The sequence below is a fragment of the Periplaneta americana genome, chromosome 16 (genome assembly GCF_040183065.1).
Source record: "Periplaneta americana isolate PAMFEO1 chromosome 16, P.americana_PAMFEO1_priV1, whole genome shotgun sequence".
NCBI classification, from domain to species: Eukaryota; Metazoa; Arthropoda; class Insecta; order Blattodea; family Blattidae; genus Periplaneta; species Periplaneta americana.
In genome coordinates this window covers 162,740,799-162,764,318 of record NC_091132.1, presented here as the reverse complement: position 1 = coordinate 162,764,318, position 23,520 = coordinate 162,740,799, and the positions used below count along the sequence as shown (strand labels likewise).

General features: G+C 35.3%; 2 protein-coding genes across 4 annotated transcripts in view; one reads left to right on the top strand and one right to left on the bottom strand.

Moving 5' to 3' along the window:
* LOC138691700 (zinc finger protein 214-like) overlaps positions 1 to 23,520 on the top strand; it is a 70,880-nt gene that overhangs the window by 16,869 nt on the left and 30,491 nt on the right. Inside the window, exon 5 of the mRNA XM_069813962.1 lies at positions 1,320 to 1,502. Coding sequence (XP_069670063.1) covers positions 1,320 to 1,502 — 183 coding nt within the window. The remainder of the gene's footprint in view (positions 1 to 1,319; positions 1,503 to 23,520) is intronic.
* Positions 5,607 to 21,186, bottom strand: LOC138691699 (zinc finger protein ZFP2-like). 3 transcript variants are annotated; one of them, XM_069813959.1, is made up of 5 exons: positions 19,663 to 21,186; positions 15,243 to 15,331; positions 11,935 to 12,072; positions 8,840 to 8,922; positions 5,607 to 6,345 (listed from the first exon to the last, which is right to left on the bottom strand). In XM_069813959.1, exons 1-5 carry the CDS (start codon positions 20,024 to 20,026, stop codon positions 6,204 to 6,206), a joined length of 816 nt encoding a protein of 271 aa, XP_069670060.1. In that variant the 5' UTR covers positions 20,027 to 21,186; the 3' UTR covers positions 5,607 to 6,203. The 3 variants fall into 3 exon arrangements, with proteins under 3 accessions (XP_069670060.1, XP_069670058.1, XP_069670059.1); XM_069813957.1 differs by having other exon boundaries at positions 5,616 to 8,315; positions 19,663 to 21,167; XM_069813958.1 differs by lacking the exon at positions 19,663 to 21,186 and adding an exon at positions 16,061 to 19,654 and having other exon boundaries at positions 5,616 to 8,315.

Below are 23,520 nucleotides of genomic sequence, written 5' to 3'. Positions count from 1 at the left end.
TAGTGCCCTTAACAACTCAATCTTCGTGACTATATACTAGACTGTGGTTTGACTACGTGGTCTTTGTTAAACGCGTCTTCAAGCCAGCAAAGTTATAGTGAAATAGATTGTGGTTAATTGCCAACATTTCTGAATGTTTCTCAGTGGCAGGCAAAATTTAAATGACTGACTAACCTACAAAATCGAAACATGAGGTTTTGGCTGCAAAATATGCCTAAGAAGTAATGGAACTTAGGTGGTTTCAAATCACAAAGAATAGGCTTACGTGTATCAAAGGAATGGTGTTCATATTCTGTTAAGGGTTCTGGTGACAGCAATGTTAAAATACGGAAAGCAATAAGAAAAAAGATTTTTAATCACATAAATTCTCATGCCCATTGTCAGTCTGCAAGATACCCGAAGGGGATAATAAAGAAATTCGGGTCTATATGACTATAGGATATCGATAGTGTTTTTATGAGAATATATTATGTTGGCTAGATTGGAGAATGGGGTGATGTCATGTGGTCGACATATGTGAGAATGTTAGTGGGTTAGTTGAGGTGATATCTCGGTGACATGAGGTCAACTTATGTGAGAAGGTTAGTGGGTTAGTTGAGTTGATAGCTCAGTGACATGAGGTCGACGTATGTGAGAATGTTAGTGGGTTAGTTGAGGTGATATCTCAGTGAGTTTTATTTACTCGTCGTGTTGGTTTACTTCGGCCATGTTGTGACGTCAGAATCGTTTGTCAAACTTGACGAAAATTAAGCGATATCCTATAATAAAAGAATCCCCAATTTACAGCCTTGCCAACCTTGGAAAGTCATTTTCTGATCTCCCATGCTGTATTGGTGAACAAAGAGTAAACGGTCTTGATATGGGCTAATTCTACATTCCAAACATTCACCTGCTGTCGTTATCAATCTAATTGGTGAAGAAATGAGGAAAACTGTTGTTAAGCAAAGAGTATGCAACATTGACAGACAAGGTTTTGTAGTAAATTAGTGGAAGAATTGGAAAAGAGAATGCTAAACAGTCAGTCTCATAGATCTGCTTCTAATGCACGATCTTTAGAAGCCAAAATATCATAAATTGTTAAGTAATTTGGAAGTTTTTGACTAAACAAAGTGACCAGAAGATGTAGGCAGTGATATTTGTTTTGGAGACAGTAAAATAAAAGACCTGTATGAAAAATTGTATATACAGTAGGTTGCATGAGAGAAACAGTAACAGTGTTTAGGTGATTTAAAACCTTTGCTTCGATCTGTGAAAACCATAATCATATCCAGATGTGAACAATTATTCAGTGCCATGAACATAATATATTCGCTTGAAAGGAATCAGCTTCATGTGAAAACTCCCAGCAACTTGGTCTTCCTGAAGTTGGTAGGGTCAGCATTTGTGATGTGTTCTGCATATGTGGAAGTTGAGTTGCGGAAGGTATCATATGTTGCTGCCCCAGGATTAAAAGCAGGCTGCCACATTCTGCATGAAGAAGATGACGGGTCACAAATGAGAAGGTAAATTTCTATATCAGCATACTTTTGTATGGTCATTTTTGTTGTTGGTGCACTTTTTATGAATAATCAAGTAGGGCACTTTGAAGTTTTAGCATTATTCTAAATATTAATGGACATTGCAAAGTAATTTAGTAAATAACTAAAGTAGCTTGAAATTATTTTATTAAAAATTTTATGTTTTGCGTAAACTTTGGAGATTTGCTTCACTGTTTGCATGACACAATTTATTGTATTCCATGTACGTGTATGTTTCAACGGAGGGTATTCCTCTTTTAAATCGAGGTATGCTAGAAAAAAATCTTGGGGAAGAATATAGATTTATTCTATAAATAATATTTATATTTAGGGAAATCTTTGGTTTATTTATTATTTTTATTTTGTTGCATACCGACTCTTGTTTTTTTCCCCACTTCCATCAATGGACGACCACAATCCATGAGAATTGTCTTCATATCACAATGGTTCGTATACAGTCACAGCATGTCCATCTTTTGAAGCCGAATATGAGATCAATAATCCCTGCCGAGATTAGGCCCGTAACACACATGAAGAATTTTCGCTAGCGAGAAATGTGTTACGAGAAAGAGGAGAAGAGCCTTCCTCCACACACTTGGCGAGTTCTCGCTATCACAGATCACACCTCGCTATCATCATCTATGCACTGCCTTCATGCAGAAAGCATTTATCTGATTATAGCAACTCATTGGTTTATAGTAATCATTCGTTGGGGGAAATATTATAGGTTATGTATTTACGTATATTGTCGTACTCAAATATATAACTTGTAAGTATATTGTCGTACTTTACAAATTACGTACGAACGCTTTGTTGAATCTGAGGGTCAATGTTACTTATGTCCCGCCCACTATAGAGACATAGGCCAATTTTACACATATTTAGAATAACTTGTCGCTTCTTTCACAGGTTAGGTTTGGTTAGTTTAGGTTTTTGTTATAGCCTACCTTGCATATACGATTATAGCGCAACATTGGCAGTGATAAAAGTGAAATATTCGTTCAGTGGGCGTTGGATACTCTACATTCATCACCAAAATTAAAGCCAGAATTATCTGAAAATCACATTGTATCTTACGAAAATAAGGGCGAGTTTTGGACACTGGTTTCGATTTGAATGATGATACGTTTAGGCATTATTTCACGTTCAATGGACCACAGTTTTTTTTTTTTTTTTTTTTTTGCCATTCATGATATGATAGAGAATTCTATGCTCGGTTCTGATTAAAATTACGTAAACTTTCAAGACATATAGATACATTATTTCAAATGTTTAATCAATACTATTAAATCTCATCAAAATAAAATATAGCCCTATTTATTTTCAGATAATCTGAGATTTGTCTCCAGATTTCTTCTTTAAGTTTCGTGTTTCTATAGTTTTCATCCCGTTTATCTTATAAATAGGCCTACGGGTGACATCGTACAAGTTCGATAAGTTTCTAACTGCAATTATCAGCCATCTTTCCTCATTTCAAATAAAAAAAATACAATTCATCGCCACCTGTGATATCTTTTTTTACATTCAATCGTCATAAAGAGTATAAATGTGAAACATCTTTGATACATGTGTCAAGAAAATTCGCTGAGCTACCGATTTCAGCGAGAATCTCTTCCATTGTGTGGACGTCCATTTGAATCCATGTTATGAATTTTTTAATATTCTCGCAACATATTTCTTTCTGGCGAAAACTCTCCGTGTTACGGGCTTAACAATGGATGATATACAGCCACAGCATTTCCATCTTTTGAAGCCGAATATGAGATCAATAATGCCTGCCGAGATTATTGCAGTGAAACAAGTTTTTTCTAAATATGTAGCCTATATCAGTTGTTTCACGAACATTGCAAGTCAACTATTTTAATGCGTACATTTTTGAACAAACGGAGAATAAACATCTAATTTCAGCAACTTCATAAAAATAGACCAAGTGCAGACCTTACCTGTATAGGCCTACATATTTTTGTTTCCATTTACAAATTATTTTTTCCATAATCAGTCTTCTGTTCCCCTTGAAATATGTGACTTCTGGGACATGGAATTTTTTCAAATTAAATTTGTCTATAGTAAACAGTAAAGTCTAATTAGAATGAAAACACAATAGTAAACAATAAAGTCTAATTAGAATGAAAACACTTCACTCTTAATGTATCATTTGTAAATAACTGTGAATAACTTTATTTATTAACAACAATGTTGTATGAATTTATGCTAAGTAACTTATCTACATAGAAGGAAGCATTAATTAAAAGTGAATTATAAAATCTAGTTTGGAACTATTGGTTGGTAACTTATAATATTGACTGGGAAGATCGTTATATAATTTCATCCCCATGACAGAAAAATTTGTACTAGTGTTAGTAATCTACAGTGTGGAACGTATCGCGCCGTGGCGTGGCAGTGTAAGGCATGCTGCCTAGGACTCGCGTTACGGAATGCGCGCTGGTTCGTGTCCTCATGGGGGAAGAAATTTATTCATCTGTCGTAAAAAAAATCTTTGCTTCTTTTTTGATAATAATCTAAGTTGGAATTTTCAAGTTAAAGACACGATAAAAAAAAATCTGTTCCTCCATTCACTGTTTGAGTCACTTGAGAAACTTCTTGCCCCAGCAACTAAAACTTACCCTAGTACAGACCCTAGTAATGCCGCACTTCGATTATTGTGACGTTTTGTTAAGTGACCTAAGTTCTGAACTGTCAGTGAAGTTACAGCGATTTCAGAATATGTGCGTCAGGTACGTGTACAACATCCGACGATATGATCACATATCACCGTCCTTCGCAAGTCTTTCGTGGCTCCGACTCAAAGAACGTAGAACTTTACACTCTTTGTCTTTACTCTTTCGAATTCTGCACACTTCAACACCAAATTACCTTTCGTCTCGTTTCTCTTATCTATACTCTAACCACGACGTAAATACCAGATCACTTATCTGTGGCATGCTCAGTATACCTCTTCATAGAGCATCTTGTTATTCATCATCTTTTACAGTATCCACCTCTGGTCAATGGAATTCCTTGTCACAAAGAATTAGGGGCTGCAAGACAATAAACACCTTTAAAAACAGCTTAAAAGATAACCTTATTAGCATTTCACTTCAATCATATTGATTTAAACTATCACTGACTACATTTTTACTTCTTTCTTTAGACATCATCCTGATAGTGCTGTATTTTCAAAATTTTCTCATAATAATCTCTTTCTATTATCTAATATTATTTGAAATATATTAACATTCTATGTATTTTAGCTTAATTCTGCTACACAGTTTATTTCAGTGTTTAATTAATAGTTCATAGTATTTTGTTGTTTAATTCGTAAATAACTCTTGTATACATGTAACTCTCATCTAATTCAAATTGTTGAATTTTTCGTAAGTTCATGCATATGTGTATACACTTTTTGCTGGTTGAGTGGAAGAGAAGGCCTTACGGCCTTAACTCTGCCAGCTAAATAAATCATTATTATTATTATTATTATTATTATTATTATTATTATTATTATTATTATTTTCTCATGAAATTCCGGCCAGTGTATGGGACCTGTGCCCATCCGCATCGTGATGCACTTGGGGTGCTACGATAGGTAGCGAAAATCCGGTTCAGCAGATCAGCTATAACGGCTGGGGGGATCATCGTGCTAACCACACGATACCTCCATTCTGGTTGGATGATCGTCCACCTCTGCTTCGGCATGTGAACGTGAGCCAGCAGCCAGCTGGTCGGACATGGCCCTTCAGGGCTGTAGCACCATGGATTTACTTTACTGTGTGGAATATTACTTTGTAGTCCACACCTGTGGTGTAACGGTCAACGCGTCTGGCTGCGAAACCAGGTGGCCCGGGTTCGAATCCCGGTCGGGGCAAGTTACCTGGTTGAGGTTTTTTCCGGGGTTTTCCCTCAACCCAATATGAGCGAATGCTGGATAACTTTCGGTGCTGGACCCCGGACTCATTTCACCGGCATTATCACCTTCATTTCACTCAGACGCTAAATAACCTAGATGTTGATACAGCGTCGTAAAATAACCCAATAAAATAAAAAAAATATATAAAAAAATTAAATAAAATATTAGTTTGTTCACTATTTCTTACTTCATCATCATGTATATTGACTACTAGTGAGTAATTGTCAATATTTTGTAAAGTGTATAGGACTACTGTACTCCAACCACGAGAAAGTCTTCGGGGACTGAGACGAAGTGGGATAATGCTGTGAATGAATGTTGATGTCATAAGATGTCATAAGGTCACACACGTGGATACTCTTATCTCTATTGGCTAGCTGTAACAGCACAAACAATAACATTGATACACACATGTTTATACTATCCTAGTTACAAAATTAGATCAAGGTTAATCTCCTGGTCTTTTAATCTCTCCATACAGGAAATAACATATGGAAGAGAGCGCATGGTTTTTAAACTGACGTTATAACGGTAATATCGTCTATCTACTTCGTTCCAATAGATGACGCAATAGTAAGCACATTCCTTTCATGGTTGATCTCCTGGTTGGAGAACAGTAGGTTATATATACAGGATGATTCAAAAAGAGGTTTACAAGTTTAAAAGTTCATGAAAATTTATTGGGAATACTTACACACTTGCTTTTAATGTCATTTGATAGCAGAACACCCCAAGTTTACTCATAAACATTCAATATGGTTCAATGTAACTCCAATTGCTCATCCTGCAAACATTCCACCTGAAGTCAATTTCTTCCCACATTCGATGCAGCATATCCGGCACCGCTTCTGCAACTGCAGTGTAGACCCAGTTTCTGAGCTCAGCGACATTGGCAGGTAAAGGTTGAACAAACACCCAGTCCTTATCGAACCCGGAAATGAAGCAATTGAGGCGAGTCAAACTTGGGAACCGAACAAAGCTGTCCCTCACTTGTTCTACGACCTCATCAGGAACACGAGGGCGTCCTGGAGATTTGGTATGGCTAACTTGTGATCTAGTTTGAATTGTTTTTTTAAATTTCGGTTATTAAAAGCTCAATTGCATCATTTGTTAATTTTCTTTTTTAAAGCCAAATTGGTTGGTACTAAAGAGACTTGAATTTTCAAAGTAGTCATAAATTTGATTTTAAATTACATATTCAATTATCTTAGATAGCACTGGAATGACAGAGATTGTTCTGTAACTATTTGGACTTGATCTACAGTATTTGTAATAGGAATATAGAACTATTTTTTTTAATCATTTGACATATCATAAACGTCTTCTGAATTAGGTTTTTCTCAAAGTTTTCTTTATGTTCCATATGGTGACCTCTCTCCATTTCGAAGTACATGAGATTTGTCATTTCTGGTTAGTACTTTCACAGCATTGAATTTTGGATTTAATTTTGTCCTCTGAGTCAATGAAAAATTCCTTCAACACTTCCGGCGATATATTACGTTTGTTTATTTGATTTTGAGAGTTACTAGATCTTTTATTTTTTATCAGATTCCAGGCAGTTTTACATTTGTTACCAGAGTTCACAATTAATTTTGTATTATCTAGTTTCGCTTGAGTTAATTTATTTCTGACTTGTTTCTTAATTTCATATAATATATTTTTAACTGTGAACAGACCAGTCTCTTTATAAATATCATGTATCATTAGTAATTGCATCTTCATGCTTTAATTCTTCAGTGTACCATTTTTGTTTTTATGTTAAACTTTATTCAACTGTATCTCATTTGCATAGCTTTTTGTCTTTGTGCGTGCGTATATGGATTTTGAGAGTTTCTAATCTCGAAAAACATTTCATGCAGTTAGAACATTTGTATGGCTTCTCGCCAGTGTGCGTTCGCATATGATTTGTGAGAGAGCCTGAATGGGAGAAACATTTCTCGCAACAATTGCATTTGAACGGCTTTTCCCCCGTGTGAGTAAGTATGTGAGTTCTCAGATGCCCCATTTCTGCGAAATTTTTTCCACAATAATCGCATTTGAAACGCTTTTCGCCAGTGTGTGAGCGTAAATGTGTTGTAAGATTTCCCGATTGTGCAAAATGTTTCCCACAAGTGTCGCATTTGAACGGTTTTTCGCCAGTATGCGTGCGTAAATGAGTGTTTAGATAGCATGGAGCATTGAAACACTTTCCACAGGTATTACATTTGAAGGCCTTTTCGCCCGAGTGCAAGCATTCATGGGTTTTGAGATTACCCGATAGAGAAAAAAATTTCCCACAACTATCGCATTTGTATGGCTTCTCGCCAGTGTGCGAACGTATATGCACTCTAAGATTTCCTGATTGTGCAAAACGTTTCCCACAAGTATCACATTTGAATGGCTTTTGACCAGAATGTGTACGTAAATGAGTGTTCAAATAGCAAGGAGCTTTGAAACATTTTCCGCAGATATCACATTTAAAGAGCTTTACGGCAGTGTGCAAGTTTTCATGGACTTTGAGATTTCCCGATCGTGAGAAACATTTCCCACAAGTATCGCATTTGAATGGCTTTTCGTCGCTGTGCGTGCGTATGTGTTTTTTCAGATAGCAAAGATATTTGAAGCATTTGCCACATGTATCACATGTAAATAGCTTTTCGCCAGTATCTGCACGTACACGTGTTTCGAGATCTTCAGATTTTGATAAACATTCTGCATAGACATCGTATTTGGAAGTCAATTTGTCAGTGTGACGGCCAGATTGTGACAGCAAATAGTTCTCTCTTCTAGGCATGTGGTCGTAGTTCCCTGATTCAATGGCACTTTCGGAAGAAGTGTTCACTGAGTCGACACAATTTTCCGGATTTGTATATCTCTTCTGCGGCTCTTGAATCCCGTCAGTGTACAATATGCTGTAATGAAGAAGATCCCATTTGTGAAAGTTGCGAATGTTCAGAGATAAAAAATAATCAAAATTACGAGACATGGTGCAATGCAGTAAACTGCCACATTATAAAATAAAATGTAAGTAAAACGATTGCAAACAACCTGCGAATAAACTGTTCTCTACACCAAATTTAAATTCGTAATATCGGTATAATATTTAAATGCAAATTCTTCCCCATCTAAAGCAGTGAACAAGGATGAAGCCTTTTGAAAATCAGAAATTTGATATCTAAATTTTGAATATTTGGATCTTGCTCAAAAGGATTATCAAAGTTTTTTCATTACATTTGTTTCGTCTCTTACGATACAACTGCACTTTTCTATTGCATCTCTAATGCTTCCACATTCGAGAAGTGGTAATCGAGAAATATAGGAGACCTCACAGTTATGTTCCTATGCGTCATGGTAACACGTAAGATTAGTGCTCTACGTCATTATATACTTGACCCAGGGAAACAAGCACAAAATGATCACATACACCTACACTCACCTCTCAGTTAAGACTTCAGATTCCTCTGTCGTTACTTCCAGCATAGACTCCTCTTTTATTGGAGACATGACAAATGTCTCTTCCTACGAATAATAAATAGTGGTATATCAGAGAAATGGTACCATTTGTGGTGTAGTAAGAGACACAAGTTAAATCTACAAGTGTAACATCAGCCGAACAGAATGCTGTAAAAATGGGAAGATATAAAATATGAAGAAGTGGTTAAGGGGTTAGGTATAGCTTACAGAAGTAAAATTTTTGGAAATACTTAACATTTTTTTCCTCCATTACTGTATCTTGTACAATAATAAAAATTGGTAGGTGTAAAACATTGTCCATCTGCTATATGAAAAAAATATTTTTACGATTAGAAAAATTATTTATATTTTTTTTTACAAATTCAAAATGGTGGCAGTTCACTGTGCAGTGATGAAGCATTTCCCTCATAATTCATAAACTTGTTAACTTTGTCATGTTCTCTCTCTTTTATTTCATTACTGAAACTCATGTTTACAATATCGTGCGCTTTCAACTACATTCCTTAATAAATAAATAAATATAAATATATATATATATTTTTTTAATTTTGTGTTAGAAGAAATTACTGATACATGACCATTTTTAAAATAAAATTATATTTTATCAGAGAATCTATCAAAGGTAGAAAAGTGATATTGGACCATATTGCAGATACAACATGCACAAATAAACAAAAAAAAATTCATCGTAGAATCCTGGATAGTCTTTGAGTTATGTCGGAAATGCTTCATCGCTGCACAGTGAAATAAATTTTGAAAAAAAAAAAAAAAGAAAAAAATGTAAATAATTTTTTTGTTTTGAATCGTAAAAATATTTTTTTCATATAGCAGAACAGTTTTTACATATACCAATTTTCATTATTGTACAAGATACAGTAATAGAGGAAAAAAATGTTGAATATCTAAAAAATCTCACTGCTGTAGGCTGTACCTAATCCCTTAAGGAATTACAAACACAACCAGTTATTTACTAGGTATACAATTATTAGGATAGCTCGAATAGTAGTGTTCAAGACTAAAAGCACTGTTGAGAGAAATAATTGGCTAGGAAATGCAATGAGATTTATTAGCAACATTGTATTTGAGAGCGAGTACATCTGACATTGCACTGAAAAAACATTCAACCCTTTGCCGCAGATGAAATTGCATGGGTGATACTTTCTGTCATATGCTTGTCATGTCCGTGCACTGCACTTCTGGGTGCATTTCATAATTTAAATCACTATAATGGATACTAATGTTAAGATATTTTTGTTGCGGTGAAATATCGTAGTAAATGAAAGGTCGATGTTTCCATTTCTATACACGGCTTCATATTTATTATATTTTCTATTCTATTGAGATATTTATGGCTACGATTTCTATTCTGACGCAGCATCATGTCATAAAATTTCGAAGCATGTTCTCCTTTTCTTATATATCTGAATCTGAAGATCGTTAGGATCAATTTGTATATGGATCGTGGGTGAGTTGATCTTATTCAACTTGAAATGCCTCAGACTTAAGTTTCGATTGCCTCTGAGAACTCACTGTTTTGATTTGTGCTCCTTTCACAAAGACGAAGCTATAAGTTGTCCATAGCTAGGAATGAGCTCGGTGTTACTCATTTCCCCTCCCCATCATTGTTTTGACATAATCAAAATCTGCCCAATGGTCCTCTATACTGTTTATGCTGTAAGAGAAATCCTAATGTAAACATAAGCACGTGGCTGTCATACCCGTGATTGGCTCCCAGTCGAAACACTCACACGACACAGGAAAATATACTTCGTATTTGGAAACCATAATCTTGTATTATTTGAAAATAAAAAAAAATATAATTCTAGTTGTTCAATACGATGAAACATTTAACTTCACTCATAAGTAAAATGCTATGTAAAAGAAAAGCTATTTTTATATTTTCTTATGTACTATGAACGCGGATGAATATCAACAGTAGTACCGAGGTAGTCTGTTCTTCTAACAAGCTGGCGTCACTTGAGCTCGTGGTTGTTCACGTAAGCACGTGGTACTGAAGTATGGCTTCGGTATCCTCAACTGTCCATTGTGAAGACATAAGACTTAAAAATAATTTAATTGCAGTAATTATAAAGTAAATGTTTCCTAAGCAAACAAATGCATAGTAGTGAGGTTAGGCCTACTTGACGAGTAACGGGAAATGTTTAACATGAAACAGAATGTACAACAGTAGGCGGGAACAAGTATTGAGAATCTATGGCGCCAAACATTGGCCAATGAAGCCTCACTTCAGTCACGTGCTATTGTTTACATTGGGATTTTTCTTACAGCGAAAAGATTAAAGAGTGCGATTCGTAGTTCAGTCTCGGCCATGAAGTGTGAACAAACTAGTACAAACAGTGTAACTCACGGCCGCCCTTTGCAAACTGACGAAATCGGACAAGTTTACTGGCAACAACTGACGAATCTGGTGACAGTAATGATAGAGATGGCATTGTAGATGACATGGACCTTGTTGACGTCATAAGAGATGTTGTGGAAAAAGGGTAGAACAGACTGATAATGACGACGTTGCGTTAGTTTTTTCTCAGAAGTGGAAAAGTAAGGACAATTATATTGCCCGACGTAAGATTTTTTGTGACAACAATGATAAAATGTCACTTTCAATACTTGTATCGTAAATAGCTGTTATGATGAAAACACACCTTCCTATAATTCTCACAACCCTTGTATATGTTAATTGTGTCAACCTAAATCTAGCGTTTAGTTCTGTGGAAAAAAAGCATTCACTTAGCATAAATCATTAGGCGATATTCTTGTATATCGCCTCTTCCTATATAGCAAGATCTCATACCTTGCCAAAAATAACTGTATTTCATGTAAAGAATTTTCTTCAAAACTTAAACAAAACCGTCATATCATAATTTAATTTGGGCAACAAAGAAATAAGCAATAAATAACAACCAGATAGATTTACTCTTCCCACTGTAAACCAAAATTCGCTGTCACCATAGCTGTACAGACAAGGTTTCTGTGACAAACGTAATATAAGTTACACACTCAAAAGAAGGGTCAGCACACCCAATGAGCTACACTCACCTCGGGTTCACACTTCATTACGGGGAAATTGTTTGGCAGTATAATTTCTTCAAATTTTATCTCTGGATTGTGATTGTAGCTGTCGTCCACGCATTCCTCTTTTATCCTAGTCACGGGAAGATCCAATAAATTCCCTTCCTGCTGAACAAAGAGTAACAATTAATAAGTAATTTACTACAATGTGACAGAAGCTGATCACAAGTGTTGCAGGTTGCACTCTGGGTCTGCATGCCAGTGCTTCAATACTACTTGCAGCACAGGAGAGGAATTATGAAAATGATTGAAAAATTGAATAATAGTACATTATGCAACGAGCCTATAATGGTAGTAATTAAGACGCAAGTATGTTTATGAAACGAGCGCAAGCGAGTTTCATAATTTTCATACGAGCATCTTAATTACCATTATAGGCAAGTTTCATACGACATTTTATGCTCGACCATATTTCTAACTTGAAATTATTCATAAGCATTCATGTTATTCTTATCTGACTGGGGAGCGGAACTGACCTTGTGCAATATCTCGTAAAATGTGAGATGAGCGCAGACGCGAAAATATTGATTTTTTCCGAGAAACAAATGTCAATGACTTTGATATAATCTAGAGACTAAAGTAAACGTTAATCTTGACATAACCTTGAAATTGATTTAGACATTGAAAAACGAGATGACAAATTGAATTTATTTGAATATTGTTTACAATTAACGCTAATTATTATAGTAACAGAACATAACCTTCTGCAACAGTATTGGATTTCCAGCCTCCGTGACGTTTCGCTAGTTGTCTTTCGATTGCATATCCGAGAATAATAGATACTTGCGCATTCATATTGCTACAATGGTGTTTTCTGATTGGTGGAACACCTGAACTTTAATGAATAGGTGTACTTTAATGAGGTCCATTAAAGGGCTGCTACCAGGTGTATAATTACTACATTTTGGCATGGTCGAGCATAGAAGATTTTAAAAGTGGCATATGTTAGTGAAAAGGTAAAACTTCACTTTTGAGTGCGAATAAAGTAGAGCCAACTCTGTACTGGGGTCCACTTCATAATACACCTATATAAGAGAAAACATTTGCCATAGAGTGATGTAATGTTTCTTTATGGAATTTGAATATTTCATTTTGCCACTCAACATTACCCCTAAAGTAAATAAAGTACTTCTCGGGTAAAAAAAATCCCACCACATGTTATTGGCGCTCAATTATAATGGACGAAATATGGCTTATTTGTGTCACATCATCGCAACATTTAATCAAGCTCCAGTGCATATCTTGATAAATTGTGGTAGAAGTTTCTCTCATCCATGCCTTCAACTCTTCACTATCCTTCCCAACAAGATACCTACATAATGGCCATAATTTCCATTGACTAGATATTCACTGGCGACCAAAAGAATCATAGAGAAAAATCCGGAGTACCTCTGCGCTCGTAACCTTCTACCTATTACGAGAGAATTTTCAGAATTCAATAAGAGTGAAGACAATGAATGTAATAGTATTATTTGTAGTATTAGAATAACTCCATCATTTTAATTTATATATCACGGAGAAGTAGATATCCATGATAAAATAAGAGGATTTAACATGGTGATTGTCAAAATAAGAAGAACGCTAAAGAAGAAAGTAAGATGATATATGTAATGAAACATTATAGAATAATGGCAGTAACAACATGTCTATATGATAGTGAAATTTGGAAAATAGCAAGTAAAGATAGATCTGTGAGGTCAAAGTGGTCAATTACATGACGTCAAAATTCTCCAGACCTGACACCAAACAATTTCTTTGTTTGAAGTTCTGTATGCACAGCGATCTAAGGATATTGTATTTATTTAAACTGCAAGTGGGCAAGCACTCGGTGGCAGTGGTATACACAATAAAATTACAATACACAATACAATTACAATACACAATAAAATTACAATACACAATACAATTACACAATACACAATACAATTTAATACAATAATTACAACTGAAGAGTCCACTGCAAGAATGATGGATGTCATTTAGAGTATATTTTGCAGGAGAAGCAATTGAAAGTTTGAAATGCTTAGCGCTCAAAGCTTAACTGTGATTTTCCGATCATTACTGGACAATGACTATCAGTGTTAATGCCATATAACTCTCTATGTACATTCTATATGTCTTAAGCTATGCATTGACAGTCTTTTCATTTTCGACAAGAAAGTGACATCCATCATTCTTGCAGTGGACTCTTCAATTAATAATAACACATAAAATAATGTAATTAATAAGTGAACCTAATTTTACAATACAACCTACATATGTATAGGCCCTACATAAGTTTCACATTAGTATTGATAATAATCTTTCACTTTATTCTCATCTCACTCACTGTTGTGGCACTATGACGCATTTCACTGACACTTTAGGACACATTTCACTGACACTATAGAAAACATTTCATTGACACTATAAATTATCACTGATCGGAACTATTCACTGCACTGTAAAACCATAACTTCACTTAATCACCATGCTTCACTGATACAACAGTTCAAATAAGACGAACAATTACACCCTTATGCTTACTTAAACTAAACATTTCTAGTCTAAGACCCTCTTACACGCTATTTTTTTTTTTAGTATTGAGTATCAATAAACCAGGATTGTCTCAGTTTTTGCAAAAGATACCACTGCGATGTTACAACTCACATGATAGATATGTCTTATGTCATGAAAAGTATTGTGTATGCAATGGTGGCACATTGAGATCTAACTTGGACAAAACTTCTATCTATCTGGATTACATTTACAGATTAATTGAAAATAAATTGCAACATCTATGATGAATCTTTCGTACACTACTTTTAACACTTGACTATAAATAATTGATTAAGTGGCGATCTTACTCGTGTTAATTATGTAAGCATGTGCGGCTTACAGCTGTTTCGATGTTTCTTCACACCATCCTCAGAGCCTACTAGATCTCGGCGTCATCTCAAACTTCGCTGCCTGTTGTGTGGTTGCGTTCGATTGTTGAAAAGTGTTGATATGTGGTGTCAAATAGTGTGTGTGTTCTGAAATTTATCTGTGTGTTGAGAATTTGATCAGGGTGTGTTTTAGTGTGTCTGTATATTTCATATTGTTCTAGTGTGTTGAGTTTTTGGGTTGTATGTGTAAGGTTTCCATGTCTGTATTTATGTTATTGTATGTGTGGTTAGCATTAGTTATGTGTTTGGCATATGTAGATGTATTGACATTGAACAACCAGGCAGATCATTCCAAACTCGATACAAAGAACACATTACAACAATAACAAGAGGACACTTTGAATTTACCTCCGATAAGGGCTTCTTCTCTTCTGTATCACTTAACTGCATAGGCAATGGGTTGATGTCCGGTTCCATCTTTATCAAATCCATCTGAACTGAAAGAGGGATTTATAGAGATTGACAGTCATATGCAGGATCTAGGATTGGAAAAGACTTATTTAGAGCGGTTGTAACATATTTTGCTGTATTCCGAACTTATTCTGAACAAATGTATGCTATATACAGAAACATAAAGGTGCATTTCTAAGGTCCAACTTTTCTTTCAACTTTTAAGCATTCAAGTAATGCATGCAATAGTGGTCGAAACACATTCAATTGGGCATGCCTTTCTGAACTAAAAACGATACGTGTGCAGGAATTGAAAGCTACCCATCACCGATGAGTATTTTGTGAGTTTTTCGTTCAGCATCACCACATAGCAAGCAGTTTATTTTATTGTTATAGGTGGCCATGAGCAAACTGAAATTTATTTTGTTTTCTTGGGCACTTCTATAACTACGTAAAAATATAAAGGCCCTACAGTGAAAGAATTCCAGACACAAATTTAAAATATCATAGTACCGGTACATGGCCTACATGGAAAAAGAATTGCTATAGCCTAGGTCTAAACCCCAACTATTATATATTAAACGCAATGTGCACGATACAAAATACATATAACATAACCAAAAAGTTTTCTATAAATATACACCCTACTATGAAAGAATTACAGACACTCATTAAGGATATCATATGGTAATATGAGGTAACAAACGTCGTTAAATGACATTATCGTATTTTAATTTATTGCAGTGAGGTTATTAATATGCATTCAGTGTACCTACATATGGAATTTCGTGGTTTCTCTCGTGCTTGGTGATTTTCTTCTGGAGAAAAAGTGGTGGATCTCTGTGCAGAATATATTATAACAGATGGAAGATAATTCTCTCCAGTACATGGAAATTTTGTCATTTGTAACTTCCTTTTCGTCCAACTATAAAAGTAGTGTAGCGATCCTAGTGGTTAGCAACTATCTATAGCTGCATATTCCCTAGTACAGTATTGAGCTTAGTGACTGTTTATACTAGACTGTGACCATACTATGAGAATGGAGTTGGTACAATACGTACGTAAGTAACTTTAAATATCGTACTTAATATTTACGATAAAATAAAGAGTCTTAGATCAAAGTAGAGTAACTTGTATGTTAATAACCATCCCATGGGTCACTTCTTGTTTAACTCTGAAACTAAAAGTAAATTCCAATTCGACTCCCGCCTTTGACGGCAACATTAATAAATTATGGTGAATCTTGAATTTGGTATTGCGGAGTAGTAGAAACTCGATGTGATCACTGGGACAGCTGTTACTTATATAGAAAAATTATCGTATTTGAATGAAGAAGGCGGCCATATTTCGTCGTTGTGACGTAATTTGAGGTGGAGTGGGAGAATAATTGCAGTGTCGCCAACTGTGGTAACCATTCATATAATCTTTCACATCTAACCTAACATACTACACACCGATTGTAAGATTCCTAACGTTTAGCAAACCTGTTGTAACATTCCTCACAGTTTCATTTCGTTTGCCGATATTGGCATTCCTGCTACACCTATAGCATATCGTCTGCTGGAAGTCAGAGTCATCTAGTGGAAGTGAAGTTAAACTGCTATTGTGTTAATAACGTTTCCGAAGTTGTTTCTGTGTTATCTGCAAGAATTATTGTCATTGTAGTGATAATTGCATTTATATTGTAGAATAAAAATTGAAATGTGTCGCGGCTGTGATAAAATTGTTCAAAATTGATTTCCAGCGACACAATCCCAGTGATAAACGTGTGAATATTCGTTAGGAGTCCGTTGGAAGTGGCAATAGGAAACTGCAGATTGACTTAAATTATAAACCTATTTTGACTACAATGGAAAGCAAGCAACGATGTAACTTATAACTCGATAAAACACCGCCGTCTGGATTGCAATATATAATATGACGTCTATTTTGCTTATTTAGTCTGATATGGGCATTGTTATTCTTTATGAAGTCAACTGTGGCAGTTACTACAGGACAGAAAACTTGTACAGCCCTTAATACATTCATTTTTTTTTTTGGCACTTAATAGCTTCAATGTGTTTTTTGGTTAAGTATCGAACACGCTTCACAGTCAACTTCGCTTACAGACCATATAGGCCTATTTCCTTCAAATATTTGGAAGTTAATAGCCCATCACCGTCAGCCATATCCCTGTTTAGGAATTGAGACCTTATGTCCTTAATCAAATGATAGTAATCAAAACTTAGAAACGGTGGACGTTGATGGTCACAATGGTGTTGAACACTAAATTTCAGATCTCCATTTCCAAACTATCGAAATATTAAGACATTTGTTTTATGATTATCACAATTCTTAGGACATGGAATCTACAGTCTTCTACTGCTTTGATTACTTGTACGATGAAAGAGTAATGAAACGGAGAAAAATTCTCTCCGGCACCGGGATTTGAACCCTGGATTTTCAGCTCTATGTGCTGACGCTTTAGCCACACCGGATTCTACTCCGGTGTCGGAAGAATCGTCTCAGTTTTAAGTTCCAACTCTTGGGTTGCCTCTAGTGGCCGCCCTCTGCACTACGTCATAGATATCTATGAACATAGGACCGAAGTCCACACATGTGCTGAGGTGCACTCGTAATGAGTGACTAGTTGGCCGGGATCCGACGGAAGAAGCGCCGTCTTAAATTATATATATATATATATATTTGATTACTTGATTAATCAATTGATATAACTCTTGACCCTGTCACCTTTTAACAAAATAATAAGCTGCTGGTATTGTGAATATTTTTTAGAGGTCATTCACTACAAAACAAAGTAATTTGTTTGCCAATGTTGGATATTTTTCTACGCATTTATCATATATATCCTCTGCATTAACTATTCCGTAGAACTTGTCACTTGTTCTATCGTAAAGAAGTCGTTGCTTTATTGCTATTTCGTCAGCGGAGTGGTATCTCTTGGTTGTACACACTCTGTGATGATATCCTGTGGTCAGCCATCTTGTGCCGTAGCTGGCATTCGTCCAGTCTCGCTATATCATAGCATTCGTTGTTAGAAATCCTCTGTGCTCTTCTTCCGTTTCTGTCATCTTTCTTCCACTACTTTCTTGTAGCTCTCCGTGGCTGGTAGCAGCATCCTCAGTCTTAAGTCGTCCAGAAAGAAAGTTTCCCGTGCTAACTCGTATGCGTACCTTGACAAAATGAGTATTTGCAGAGTTCGAGTGCCCTCTTCAAGTATCTTGATTTTATACTTTCCACATCTCTCAGTTGTTTTTCACTTAGATATTCCCATATCATTTCCAGACCGTCTGTGCAGGTAGGCCAGATTTTAGCTTCAAAGAGTTTCATTGCTGAGATAATGGACATATCTAAGAGATTTCCAATACTGTTGATGCTCCTTATTGCGGCTATTTGTTTCTCTTTTAAGTGCACAGCGAATGTTGTCCCTGTTATTTGTATGGTTAGGCCTACTCCCAAATATTTGAAGGCACTCTTTCGGTTGACTATTTTCCCATTACACATTATACTCACTCTCTCCGTAACTCTTCCTCCTCTTCTAAATATTACAAGATCGGTCTTATCTTCATTTATTTTCATTTCATTTTCTGCCGCTCACTTCCCTAGTATGTCGGTGGCTTTCTGGAGGTCCTCAACATTCTCTGACACTAGTGCCATGTCATCAGCGTATATGTATATTCTGGATTTGGTGTTTGCTTTTATTTCCCTTCCCACGTCGTACGTTAGTATATTAAACAGCATTGGACTCAAAGGATCGCCCTGTAATACGCCGTTTTTTTTACTGATCCAGTTTGATTCGCCCGCACTATCGTTTATCTGAATGTAATTTTCTGCCATTATATTTCCAATGAGTCTTGTTAGGGTTGATCTTCCCAGCACATCATCTAGTTTTGTCACAAGTAGTTGTCGATTTACTGAGTCGAACGCCTTCTGATAATCGATACACAGAACATATGACTTTATCTGCTTTTCTGTAATTGCATTCTGTATTTCCTGCAGGAGATTGCTCACACCCATTATGGTCGAGCTCTTCGGTCTAAAGCCGAAATGTTCTTTTATAACCTATAGTTGATCTAATTCCGGATGATTAATTACTTTTTCCTGCATTTTTTTCAATTCCTTTTTCATAGCTGCCATTTTTTCTCCCGTCTATAAATTTTAGATAGGCCCAATTAATTTTCATCCGTGAACTTGCAGAACTGTTATTATCTTTGAGGTTAACTCGAACTCATATCTCATACTTGTTTTCAATTTCATGAAAAATTTCTGTGTGGAATTTATTTGGCCAATGTGGAAAAAAAAATCTTCCTTCTAGCAACAATACTAAGATAAAAAATTCAAGAAAATATTAAAAATTTGTTCTTAATTGGCTACTTACCAGAATTTCCGCAAAGTTCTACTTCACTTTCCTTATTCACTGAAGTGGCTCTTTTCTTACGAGATGTAATCTTCCGAGATTGCAGATAACTGGGGTAAGCTGGGAAAATGCTCGGTATAACACCAGGCTTTAAAAATTGTTTCTTGCAGTTCTCTCTATAGTCTTCTGAACGAAAATGAAGACTACACACACGTGAATAATCGGATGGAACCCATGTGCTACCTTTACAGGCACCTTCTCTGGATATAGATGCCAGCCACTTTTCTCTAAGTTCTTTTGCTGAGGGAATTTCATAATATTTTATTCCCTTTGAATGGGAACTTCCTTGTCTAGATTTACAAAGAGGAACACAACAATTCACCATTTTTAATCATAAACACAGCACCTAAATTTGTATCCAAAAATTAATATCACATTTCGCAACAATTTATGACTTTGCACAAAGTTCATACACGCAAACTAGAGCACAGAAATTCAATATATCACTACTGACTTAAACATTATTGAGCTTAGTCACATATAATAATTAATCAATCACCAACAATCGTATCAACAGTTTAGCACCTGCAGATTAGAAATGATGCGGTATGTTGCAGTCACACTCGCAGTCTTGCGCCAAATTCTAGAAACATTGGTATACGGTATACGACGTTTCTCATGTAAAATTGTACCGTAGAGCAGGCAATAGTATTACAATCCAGACGGCGGTGAACGAAAATTAAGCGATATCATATAATACAAGAATCTTCTTGGAGTAATAATACCATTACAAAGGAAATACAGCTATGCTCCTATGGACCACTTCTTTTCCCACTCCGAAACTAAAAGTGGATTCCATTTCTTCGGCTTCCACCGTGGACAGCAACATTAATAAATTAAAAAAAAAAAAAACATATATTTACATATTTTGACTACAATGAAAAGCAAGCGTCGGCCTGGCTGGCGCAGTTGGTATAGTGCTAGCCTATGCCCCAGGTTGTGGGTTCGATCCAGGGCCAGGTCGATGGCATTCAAGTGTCCTTAAATGCGACAATTAGTAGATTTACTGGCATGTAAAACAACTTCTGCGGGATAAAATTCCGGCACACCGGCAACGCTGATATAACCTCGGCAGTTGCGAACGTCATTAAATAAAACATAACATTTATGAAGGACAAACAAAGATGTAACTTATCTCGATGAAAGCAAGAAACGAGATCAAGGATGCCGTGAGTAGGAGGTTTTGTCAACTTCAATTTGCGAAAAGCCACTATACGCTTACAATAACTCACCAAATATGTTTTAAAGCCCACCAGATTTTCGTTCCAATAGACTTTTATGCATTTCATTTTATTGTTAAATGATGCGCAGATAAGATATAATACATACTTATTTACGGTTTTTAAGGAACCCAGAGGTTCATTCCCGTCATATTCATTCATATATTCATATTCTTTATTTATTTGAAGGTACAAGAATACAAGAGGCCTCGTCAATGTAATAATATAAAAAACAATGGGTCAATATTTAAAATAATAAAAGAGTAAAAAATAATAAAAATTTAACTAAAATACTACATCATTTTCAAAAAATTCATTCAATTTATAAAAGGGGTTATTTTGTAGCCATCTCTTAATCTGAAATTTAAATTTGTTTCATTAAGTGCCTTTATATTTGTTGGTATCTTGTTATATACTTTTATTGCAGTAATTACATAGTTTAATTGTGTTTTTTGCAACCTGACATGTGGTACATTTAATTGGTCATTATTTCTGGTTTCATAGCAATGCAGATTTACTGTACTTGTATAATTAGTAATATTCTTGTTTACATAGGTAGGCTTCATTAAAAGTTAAAAAATATATAGATTGTAGACTGTCATAATCTTTTCATTTTTGAAAAGAGATCTACATGATATATAGTATATGCGTGCTCACATAAGCCCGCTATCGGTCCCTATTCTGGGCAAGATTAATTCAGTTTTTACAATCGTATCCCACCATCCATTGTAATATTCTCCTATCTATATCTTGGTCTCCCCAAAGGTCTTCCCTCCGGCCTCCCAACTAACACTATATGCATTTTTGGATGCACACATAATTTACATTCTACATGCCCTCCCATAATATGTAATAGTATAGATAATTGAATCGAAGAATACTGAAACGTCCTAAGTCAGTGCTCCATAATTTATGGAAAACTACCAAAAATTGTGTAGGAACTTGAAGGCCAATTTAAAAAAAATATTACAAAACTATATCTTAATGAGATAGTAATTACAATACAAACTGTGGAGTAAGCATTTGTTCTTTTCTATAGTTTAATTAATTATTTACTAATTAAAATGTCTGACTCAGAACCTGTTACTTCATGTACAGCAGAGAATAATCATTACGAACGTTTGGACAATACAACATGAGCCTTGATAATTGAGAACAAAAATTTCAAAATAAAAATTGTACTGTGTTGGTAAATGACACTGTCAGATTACACAGGGTCACATTGTGTAATTAACATGAATTATTTATATTTATTCTTAATAAAGTGTTCAATACAAACATTTGCAGAACTTCTTTGCAGAGAATTCCTTTAGGCCTATAATTGGGCTGAAGTAAGTAGTCTTCAAGATTTCATTTTTCACAAGCCTACACATGAGTGAAGAGAAGTGCATGGACCTTCAAATACTCTTCTAAAAAAGTTGATTGTGAAAGATAGTTGCAGTTAACAGTAATTACTTAAGGATGACAAGTGATCAGTTTTCCTTTCTGCTGGGTGATCAGTAGGGCTAGGATTTTGATGACCTATGAATCATGAAAAAATGTCCTAAAACAATGCATTTATGAACTAAAAATCTTTCAAAAATGCCCTTAAAATGCCTTAAAAATTGACCTTACATAATTCGCTTAGTAGGAATATTAATATTTAGACTAGTAATTAAATTAAATTCTAGTACCAACATTCAAGTTTATTTAATTTTACATGATTTTTCTAAGCAGTACACTTTAATTAATTATTTTATCTGATGTAGTTCCATGTAGTCCACCACAAGGCCACTCTTATCCGGAACTAACAGGTATAGAGGAGTCTATATTGAAGGGGTGGTTGGACTGATCCATTACGTGGGGGTGTACTACGTTAAAATGACAATATTTGTGTAGAAAAACGATTAAAATATAAACAAAATAATGGGTATTAATTGAAAAAATATGTTGAGAAAATATCAAAGGAAATAAATAATATTTTGCATTAATAATGGGGATTTATGGCCAAAATTAAATGAAAATACCCAAAAAATGACCGAATAAAACAAAAAATGCTCTTATGAGTTGTAAAAAATAAAAAATGCAAAAAAATGTCCTAACAAATATGTTTTAAAACTCTCAGTTTATCACATAACATATAAATACTAAAGCAGCAATGTTTCTGGCTTACTAGAAAAAAGATGCAATTTCATCAAAATCCTCGCCCTACTGATCAGTTTTCCTTTCGGTTGGAGAAGTTAAAGTTGCTATACAAAGAAAGCAGACAATAAGGATACCGGCAGAAAAACTAAAACTGGAAATAATTCTCCTGTTTTCATCTACCGGAGATAGTTTGGCATCATCGGAATTCTTATACTGGGTGTTAAAGAAAAGTGTCCAATATTTTGGGAGGTACTAGTATGCATCAAAACAAGAAAATAATGTCCAATATACATGGGTCCTACAACACATACTGTCTGAGATCTGAACACTTGTTCATAGGAGGTGCTCAATGTGACGTCCATTCATGACAATGCATTCCTATGCCCTTCGGCGTAAGGAATCACGCACTCTGAAATTGACCTGGTTCCTTCATGTGTCCCTATAAGCAAAAGTCTAGGGGATTTAGGTTTGGGTA

What these genes read in the sequence shown, in the direction of transcription:
- LOC138691699 (XM_069813957.1), bottom strand. Translation starts at nt 20,026, where the DNA reads ATGGTGAATTGTTGTGTTCCTCTTTGTAAATCTAGACAAGGAAGTTCC. An exon ending in TAATGAAGTGTGAACCCGAG is followed by an intron (nt 8,923 to 11,934) that starts GTGAGTGTAGCT and finishes TATTATTCGTAG; the next exon opens with GAAGAGACATTTGTCATGTC. An exon ending in TCTGAAGTCTTAACTGAGAG is followed by an intron (nt 8,316 to 8,839) that starts GTGAGTGTAGGT and finishes TCTTCATTACAG; the next exon opens with CATATTGTACACTGACGGGA.